Raw genomic sequence first — 9,797 nt, 5'->3', positions numbered from 1 at the left:
TTCATAAACTTAGATTCTGATGCTAATGCAATGTTATATTAAAGGGAACAACATTTGAAAACTAACTCCCCCCAAAAAGATAAACCTCCATGTTAACCATATAGAAGAGAGACACAAAGACATTATACACTGTGTTCCCTACAGCCACACCCCAGCCCTCCACTACTTAGAAGATTGACTGCTCTCTTCAATGACAAAATGAAGAATCTGTCTCAGACTTCACTAGGGGAGGGAGGAGCTGCTGGACCGGCACTGGAACTCGCACTGGCTGAGGCAGTAGTGGCAGCCCTGGCTGCAGCTCTGGCTCGGGCTCTCTCTGCCTCATCTCTCCAAGCCTCCTCATACTGGATTGGGAAGCAGGTGGGGTCAGAACCATGGATCTTAGTCAAAAACTCCAGCAATTTCATCTTGCTGGTTTCAGCATGGGCTCTTGGACCCCATAGGAATTCATAGTGTGGAGGGTCACTGTCAGGCACCTGCCGGTATACCAGGTACTTTTCCTGCACCAAATCTCTGGTGATGAACTCCCTGGGCTCCCCAAAAATAAAGTGCTTCCTCCCAGAATATAAGTCCATCATATTCAGCATTTCCCAGACCTCCTCCTCAGTGGCATGATTGCCCTTCATGAAGATCACTCCCAGGATAATTATCAGGAGGCCGGTCTTGGGCATGCCCTCATCACCACTGAGCCTCGCATCATAGGTGAGGTCTAGTTTGTTGACGAGGACATAGCTGTGGCTGGTGGGGTCAACTTCCTTCACATCAATGCCAAAGACCAGCTCTATGCGCTCACATGCTCTCCTAAAGATCTCAAGGAAGTTATCCTTGTACTCTTTGATAACAACATCAATCATGTCTGTCTTTGTGATTGGCTCTTTCATTTGATATTTATGCAGCAGGAACCGCACCAACAAAGACACCTTCTCCTCTAGAGGGTCTATGGGCAAGTTCTCAGTTTCTGAGAGGGACTCGGAAGAAGCTGAACTATCCTCCTTTTCTTGGCTCCTGGAGCTCTCATCTGATTCACTTGATGAGGTGGCTGTGATGCTAGTGGAAGATGAGTAGGCACTTTGAGGACTCTGGGGAGTAGTGGGTGCCCCAGCAGCTGGAGCTTCCTCCAGGTTGTCAGGCGTTAGAGGATGGGAGGAGGAGGGAAAGGTCTCCTCCATAGCCTCAGAGACCTGTGCAACCTCCAGGCCCTGGGTCTCACTGTGGGCATGGTGTTGTTCTTGTGTGCAACACGTAATCTCCTGACCCTGAGACATGCTTACTCTTGTCAGTGGTAGTAGGCAGGAACGGGGCTAGGAGGGTGGATGATAGGGAACCACGACCTAGGGAGAAAGGGAGTATGCGAGTAGCCTAGTCTGGTAAACTGTGGCGGCTCTGATAAAGAATGCCTCTACCCATCTTTTCCTGGGCAGTGCTCTAGAGCCTCACAGGTCTCCTGTCCTGACCTGTAAGAAGCTGAAGGGGGAAGTGAGAAGGCTCCTCAGAGTGCAGCCAGTCAACTCAGCTCAAGGCTTCCCAGAGCTGATAACAGGGCAGGTGAGGTCAGGTTCTGGGGGATCCCTTCTGTTTGGGGGTGGATGGTCCCCTCTGCCTTTGTTCGGAATCCTCACTGTGACCCCAGGGAGTATCTGGGACTCCTCCCTCTACTGACTCAAGGATTATCACCTCGGAAAGAGGCCTTCATCTCCCTGAGACACCCGAATTAAAAAGAAGCAAGAGGGTGCCTCAGACTGACAACTCTTCTCAGAGCCTCTCAACCAGGAAAGTCACAGAGGTGATAGACACTGAGGGGAGGGAAGTGAGGGGGGTCCCTCATTAGGCCACACCTGTCTGGGCCTCCTAGAAGTGACAGAGGGGGGCAGCTGTCTGTTGGAGCTCTGTTGTTCTGATGTGTGTGGTCCCCTCAATCCTCACTCAGGGTCATAACTTTGACCTTGACAGAGACTGAGCCACCTCTCTCTGCTAACTTGAGACAACAGCCCTCAGACTCCTGTAGCCAAAGTCAGAAAGCACCAAAGTCTGACAACTATTCCAGGGCCTACTTAGTCTGAAAATAGGGACAGGGCTCTTTGTGGTCCCCACTGTTCTGGAGTGTGTGATCCTCCCAAGTCCTTACACAGCATCTTACTTTGATTCCTGGCAGGACTTGGGATTCCTCTTTCTGCTTACTTGAGGCTGCACCTCTCAGACCAATGTCCTTACCATCCTCATACTCCCCAGACAAAAGTCAGGAGAAATCACTCCTGCCTACCCCCTCCTCCTCCCAGGGCTGACAACAGAGTTCTGAGGGGCCTTCTCCATCCTGGGGGAGATATCTCTTCAGTCCTCACTCAGCATCTTACCTTGAATCCTGGCAGGGTCTGGGACTCCTCCCTCTGCTCGCCTGAGGCAGTGCTCCTCAGAACAGGTTTCACCTCCCTGTAAACCCAAGGTAGAAGTCAGAGGGCAACTCAGTTTGACAGCTATTCCAGGACCTCCCAGAGCTGACAGCAGGGACTGGGCCCTTATCTAGAGGTCCCCTCTGTTGTGAGGTGGGTGGTCCCAACAGTCCCCACACAGAGTCTTATGCTGAGAGTTGACAGGGCTTGCCATTCGTCCCTCTGCTGAACTGAGGCCTGCTCCCTCAGAACGAGGTACTCACCTCCCTCAGATTCTCTAGGTAGAGTCAGTGGATGCCAAATTCTGGCTACCCATGCCCAGCACCTCCCAGAGGTGACAACAGGGGTGGGGCTCTGTAGAGCCCCTTCCAGTGTGGAGTGGATGTTCCCTCAATCTTCACTCAGCATCTTACCTTGACTCTGGTAGAGGCTGGGACTCCTCCTTCTGCTGACTGGAGGCTGCACCCCAGGCCTTTACCTCAGACTCCTGAGACAAAAATCAGGGGAAGTGACTTCTGACCATGTGTGCCGCCTCCCCTCGCCCCTGCCCCGGGCTGACAGTAGAGCTCTGAGAGGCCCTCTCCATTCTGGAGGAGGGGTCCTCTCAGTCCTCACTGAGCATCTTACCTTAACTCCTGGCAGGATCTGGGACTCCTCTCTCTGCTCACCTGAGGCAGCAATCCTCAGAATAGACCTCACTTCCTTGCAAACCCAAGGTGGAAGTCAGGAGGCAACTCAGTCTGACAATTACTCTGGGGGCTCCAGGGCTGGAGCAGGGTCTGGGCTCTTATTTGTGAGACCTCCTCTCTTGTGAAGTGGGTGGTCCCCTCCTTTCTGGAGGAGGGGTCCCCTCAGGCCCCACTCAGTGCCTTACCTTGAAATCTGGAAAGGCTTAGGACTTCTCTCTCTGCTGAAACTAGGCCTCTTCCCTCAGACCAAGGCATTCACCATCCTCAGACTCCAAAGGCAAAAGTCAGGGGAAGCCAGTCCCTGCCAACCCTCCTCCTCCCAGAGCTCACCAGGGAGTTTCGCACACCCCCCTCCCGTCTGGTGTGGGTGGTCCCCTCAGTCCTCACTCAGAGTCTCACCTTGACTCCTGGCAGGGTCTAGGATTCCTCCCTCTGCTCACCTGGGGAAAGACTCCTCAGAACAGGCCTCACTTTCCTGCTAACCGGAGATGGAAGTCAGTGTGACAGTTATTCTGGGGATCCCCAGGGCCAGAGCAGGGGCTGGGCTCTTACCTATGGAATCCCCTCTGTTCTGTGGTGGTGGTGATCTCATTCCCCATTCAGCATCTTATCTTGAAACTCAACAGTGCCGGGGCCTCTTCCCTCTGCTGACTTGTGGCCACGCCCTTCAGACCGAGGCCCCCACCACCCTCAGATTCCTGAGGCCCAAGTCAGTGGATGCTGCAGTCTGACAGTTACTCCGGGGGCTCCCCAGGATGACAAAAGGGACTAGGCTTTACTTACTGAGGCCCCTTCTATTCTGGGGTAGTTGGTTCCCTCATTCAACGTCCTCACCTTATTACTTGATCAGGTCTAGGACTCCTCCTCCTGCTGATCGAGGCGGTGCCTTTCAGCACAGGCCTTCACCCACAATACCCCGAAAGTGGAAGTTAGGGCACGTCCCTTCCGCTCCCACTCGGCGTCCCGCCCCCAACTCCCCGTGGTGTCCGGGTGCCCCTAAGGCCCAGAGCAGGAGTAAGGTTCTGTGGGGCTTCTAATATTCTGGAGTGTTCAACCCCATTCAGTGTCTTCACCCGGAATCCCTGTAGAACCAGCGATTCCTCCCTCCGCTGAACTGATGTTGTGCCTCGTACACCAAGACCCTCGCCACCGTCAGCCTCGCCAAGATGCTGGAGTCAGAAGGAACTTCTGTGTGATAGTTATTCTGGAGTTTCCCACTGCTAACAGTGGTGGCAGAACTCTTGGAGCTCCCTCCAATGTGGAGTCAGGGATGCCCGCAGTTCCAACTCAGAGTCTTACCTGGGCCTTCCATGGCCCAGGACTCCTCCCTCTGCTAACCTGAGTCCGCGCCTCCTCAACTCAAGAGTCTCGCTGCTTTTAGACTCCTGAGGCCAAAGTCAGGAGATGCCACTTCTAGTCACCTCTGCCGGGAGTCTCCCACCGTTGGTAGCAGGGGCGAGGCTCTGTGGGATCCCTCTCTAAGGTAAGTGGTTCCCTCAGTCCTCACTTAGGCTCCATACCTTGGTTCCAGTCTTTTTGATTAATTACTTCCTAGAGGATGCCACCTCCCTGCCAATCTCTCTGCATTTGCACCACTGCAACTCTCATAGAGATTGAGTCCAAGTTCCAGGCTACATGGTGAAGGTACAACACAGTGCATTAAAAAAACACACTTTCCCATGGAGTCCCTTCTCCAGCCAGTTGGGAATCTTCTATTCTAAGACTTACTTTCCACAGGGAAGAGCCTTGTATAGACACGTTGTTAAGGGATCTTGCCACTCCATTTGAAACATTTTATCACTTCATATAATCATGAAGTGAAGGAGTTCAAGAGCCTGCATGAACCCATTATGTTAATGTGTGCCTCCTGACTTCTGATTACTGGATAAATAATTGAAATAGTAAAGCAAGACAGAACCTTAGGAATTGTCATTTTACTGATGAGGAGCCTCGAGCATAGGGAGGTGTTAAAGTGTTTTGCAAGTGATTTGTTACTGACCAGGGTTTAAATACTAAAGTGGTGTTCTATGACTCTGTTCTCACTGCATACATTTCAAACAACACAATCAAAACAAAATTCTCTCTTGCCTTTTCAATCCTCTCCATCACGTGCACCACCATATAATCTTATTATGAGTTAATTTTGTATAGATATAATTGTGCATTTGATTTACATAGATCGAATTTATGCAAATTACATAAATGTAATAATAAAGTACATATTATTTTGCTATTTGCTTTTTCCTGCAATTAATAATCCATCTTGAAAAGTATTCCATATAAATCTTCAGAGTGGCCATAAAGTTTGAAAAACAGATAATATTATTTTATTATTATTTGTAAATTGAAATGTCTTTGATGACATACTATAGTCTATATTTCTAGACTTTATAAGCAGTCTATATGAGGATCTGCCATTTTTTCTCTCATTTAAGAAGTAAAATAGATTACTACCTCTATAATTAAAATTCTCATGCATATTTGTCTTCAAATAATTTCATGAATGCGAAGAGTGTTGAGATATAGTGTGCTAGGTATTGCTCATGGGAATTAGTAGGCCGTTCTTTCCATGGATCATGAGAAACGTGAGAAACAAATAAATTAAAAGGTCAATACTGCTATACTATTCCTTTCTGTCTTTTATAGACTTACCTCTGCATTTCCATTTCTTATCTTTTTTTTTTTTTGGTGAGGAAGATCAGCCCTGAGCTAACATCTGTGCCAATCCTCCTCTTTTTATTTATTTATTTATTTTTTTGCTGAGGAAGACTGGCCCTGGGCTAACATCTGTGCCCATCTTCCTCCACTTTATATGGGACGCCGCCACAGCATGGCCTGACAAGCGGTGCATTGGTGCGCCCAGGATCTGAACCCAGGCCGCCAGCAGTGGAGCGCCTGGACTTAATCGCCATGCCATGGGGCAGGCCCTTGCATTTCCGTTTCTTGATCTGCAACATCAGTCCACACAGCTTTATTGATCGCAGTGACGAAATACTCAGTAGCGTAATGTGAAGCATATGCAAAACATACTAACCTAATCCTGAGGTCCAATGGCCTGAAGGCTCCAACACAAGGTCCAGTGAGGGATTTTCCATTTGCTTTCTGAGAGTTTATAATTACATTGCTATGCTGTCTCTGGGTAAAACGGTTTCGTCACCTAATCCATCTTGCTATGGCATCATTTTAAAGCCCTTTAGATTTATTTTGTTTATTTACATTCCTTTTCTGAGACTGGAATATGAGAGTAAGGCAGAAGTCATCTTTTATGCCTTCATTTCATTCCTTTTATCTACTCTCGTGTACTATATTATTAGCATAAAATAGATTTAATTCCTCTATTTCTTACGTTTGGAGGTTTGAAGAAAGAGATTATTTATGGACTATGTGGAATTAATGCCACCCAGATTTTTAATGCTTCCTTCTTCATTTTTTTCCAGTATTTGAGTCTATACTATGTCTCGTTTTTAAAGCAAAGGTACTTTAAAATGGGTAAAATTCTGAATTACACTGTTTAATATGATGCATTTCAGTAGCATATTAAATACTTAAAATTGGCAATAGCCATGCTACACATTAAGTCTAAAAGCTGAAATAGAAATATTTTTTCTTTAAATGTAACAAGTGGATTTCTAATCATAGCTGTTTTCATTTCTTTTTTTTCAATTATTTTATTGATGTCATAATGGTTTATAACATTGTGTAATTTCAGGTGGACATTATTATGTCTCAGTTTCTATATAGACTACATTGTCCTTACCACTAATACTCTAATTTTTATTCATCACCATATATATGTGCCCCTTTACCCCTTTCACCCACCCCCCAACCCCCTTCCCCTCTGGTAACCCCTAATCTGTTCTCTTTATCCATGAGTTTGTTTATCCTCCACATATGAGTGAAACCATGCAGTGTTTGTCTTTCTCTGTCTGGCTTATTTTGCTTAACATCATACCCTCAAGGTCCATCTGTGTTGCCTCAAATGGGATGATTTTGTCTTTTTTATGGCTGAGTAGTATTCCATTGTATATATATACCACAGCTTCTTGATCCATTTATCAGTTGAAGGGCATTTGGGTTGCTTCCATGTCTTGGCAATTGTAAATAATGCTGCCATGAACATAGGGGTGCATAAGTCTCTGAAATGTTAATTTCAAGTTCTTTGGATAAATACCCAGTAGTGGGGTAGCTAGATTGTATTGTATTTCTATTTTTAATTTTTTGAGAAATCTCCACACTATTTTCCATAGTGGCTGTACCAGTTTGCATTTCCACCAACAGTGTATGAGGGTTCACTTTTCTCCACATCCTCTCCAACATTTGTTATTTTTTGTCTTGGCAATTATAGCCCTTCTGAAAGGTGTAAGGTGATATCTCATTGTAGTTTTGATTTTCATTTCCCCAATAATTAGTGATGTTGACCATCTTTTCATGTGCTTGTTGGCCATCTGTATATCTTCTTTGGAAAAATGTCAGTTCATATCCTCTGCCTGTTTTTTGATCAGGTTGTTTGTTTCTTTGTTGTTGAGTTGTAAGAGTTCTTTATATATTTTGGAAATTAATCCTTGTCAGATATATGTTTTGCAAATATTTTCTCCTAGTTGGTGGGTTGTCTTTTCGTTTTGCTCGTGATTTCCTTTGCCTTGCAGAAGCTTTTTAGTTTGATGCAGTCCCATTTGTTTATTTTTTCTTTTGTTTCCCTTGCCAGAGTAGACCTGGCATTCGAAAAGATGCTGCTAAGACCGGTGTCAAAGAGTGTACAGTCTATATTTTCTGTCAGGATTTTTATGCTTTCAGGTATTACATTCAAGTCTTTAATCCATTTAGAGTTAAGTTTTGTGTATGGTGTAAGATAATGGTCTACTTTCATTCTTTTGCATGTGGATGTCCAATTTTCCCAACACCATTTATTGAAGAGACTTTCCTTTCTCCATTGTACGTTCTTGGCTCCTTTGTCAAAGATTAGCTGTCCATAGATGTGTGGTTTTATTTCTGGGCTTTCAATTCTGTTCCATTGATCTGTGGGTCTGGTTTTGTGCCAGTACCATGCTGTTTTGATTACTATAGCTTTGTAGTATATTTTGAACTCAAGGATTTGATGCCTCCAGCTTTGTTCTTTTTTCTCAGGATTGCTTTGGCTATTCAGGGTCTTTTTTTTCTCCATATAAATTTTAGGATTCTTTATTCTATTTCTTTGAAGAATTTCATTGAGATTTTGATGGGGATTGCGTTGAATTTGTAGATTGTTTTAGGTAATATGGACATTTTAACTATGTTTATTCTTCCAATCCATGAGCATGGAATATCTTTCCATTTCTTTAAATCTTCTTCAATTTCTGTCACTAATGTCTTATTGTTTTTGGTGTATAGATCTTTCACCTCTTTGGTTAAATTTATTCCTAGTTATTTTATTCTTTTTGTTGCAATTGTAAATGGGATTGTATTCTTGACTTCTCTTTCTGCTAGTTCAGTGTTAGTGTACAGAAATGCAGCGGATTTTTGTAAGGTGATTTTGTACCCTGCAACTTTGCTGTAGTTGTTGATTATTTCTAATAGTTTTATGATGGATTCTTTAGGGTTTTCTATATATAGCATCATGTAGTCCACAAACAGTGAGAGTTTCACTTCTTCCTTTCCAATTTGTATACCTTTTGTTTCTTTTTCTTGCCTAATTGCTCTGGCCAAAACCTCCAGTACTACATTGAATAGGAGTGGTGAGAGTGGGCACCCTTGCCTTGTTCCTGTTCTCAGAGGGGTGGCTTTCAGTTTTTCACTGGTAAGTATGATGTTGGCTGTGGGTTTTTCATATATGGTCTTTATTATGTTGAGGTACTTTCCTTCTATACTCATTTTATTGAGAGTTTTTATCATGAGTGGATGTTGGGTCTTGTCAGATGCTTTCTCTGCATCTATTGAGATGATCATGTGATTTTTATTCCTCATTTTGTTAATGTGGTATATCACATTTATTGATTTGCAGATATTGAACCATCCCTTTGTCCCTGGTATACATTCCACTTGATCATGGTGCATGATCCTTTTAATGTATTGCTGTATTCAGTTTTCCAGTATTTTGTTGAGGATTTTTGCATCTATGTTCATCAGCGATATTGGTCTGTAATTTTCCTTCTTTGTGTTGTCCCGGTCTGGTGTTGACATCAGTATAATGTTGGCTGCATAGAATGAGTAAGGACGCATTCCATCTTCTTCAAATTCTTGGAATAGTTTGAGAAGGATAGGTATTAAATCTTCTTTGAATGTTTGGTAGAATTCTCCAGAGAAGCCATCTGTCCTGAACTTTTGTTTTCTGGGAGGTTTTTGATTGCTGTTTCAATCTCTTTACTTGTGATTGGTCTATTCAGATTCTCTATTTCTTCCTGATTCACATTTGGGAAGTTGTATGAGTCTAAGAATTTATCCATTTCTTCTAGGTTTTCCAATTTGTTGGCATATAGTTTTTCGTAGTATTCTCTTATAATCCTTTGTATTTATGCAGTATCCACTGTAATTTCTCCTCTTTGATTTCTAATTTTATTTATTTGAGTCTTCTTTCTTTTTTTCTTAGTGAGTCTGGCTAAGGGTTTGTCAATTTTGTTTATCTTCTCAAAGAACCAGCTCTTAGTTTCAGTGATCTTTTCTATTATTTTTTTAGTCTCTATTTCATTTATTTCTGCTCTAGTTTTTATTATTTCCCTCCTTCTTCTAACTTTGGGCTTTGTTTTCT

The 9,797-nt window shown here is 44.0% G+C and overlaps 1 protein-coding gene across 1 annotated transcript; it reads right to left on the bottom strand.

Moving 5' to 3' along the window:
• Positions 1 to 212: 212 nt before the first annotated feature.
• LOC131400476 (melanoma-associated antigen B16-like) lies at positions 213 to 1,265 on the bottom strand. Its single transcript, XM_058535203.1, has one exon. It carries the CDS (start codon positions 1,263 to 1,265, stop codon positions 213 to 215), a length of 1,053 nt encoding a protein of 350 aa, XP_058391186.1.
• Positions 1,266 to 9,797: the final 8,532 nt, after the last annotated feature.

The sequence above is a fragment of the Diceros bicornis genome, chromosome X, assembly GCF_020826845.1.
Source record: "Diceros bicornis minor isolate mBicDic1 chromosome X, mDicBic1.mat.cur, whole genome shotgun sequence".
NCBI lineage: Eukaryota > Metazoa > Chordata > Mammalia > Perissodactyla > Rhinocerotidae > Diceros > Diceros bicornis.
The sequence above is the reverse complement of the archived record's forward strand: the minus strand, read 5'-3'. Positions and strand labels throughout refer to the sequence as shown.

Excerpts from the sequence above, each read along its gene's own strand:
- LOC131400476 (XM_058535203.1), bottom strand. The coding sequence starts at position 1,265 with ATGTCTCAGGGTCAGGAGATTACGTGTTGCACACAAGAACAACACCAT.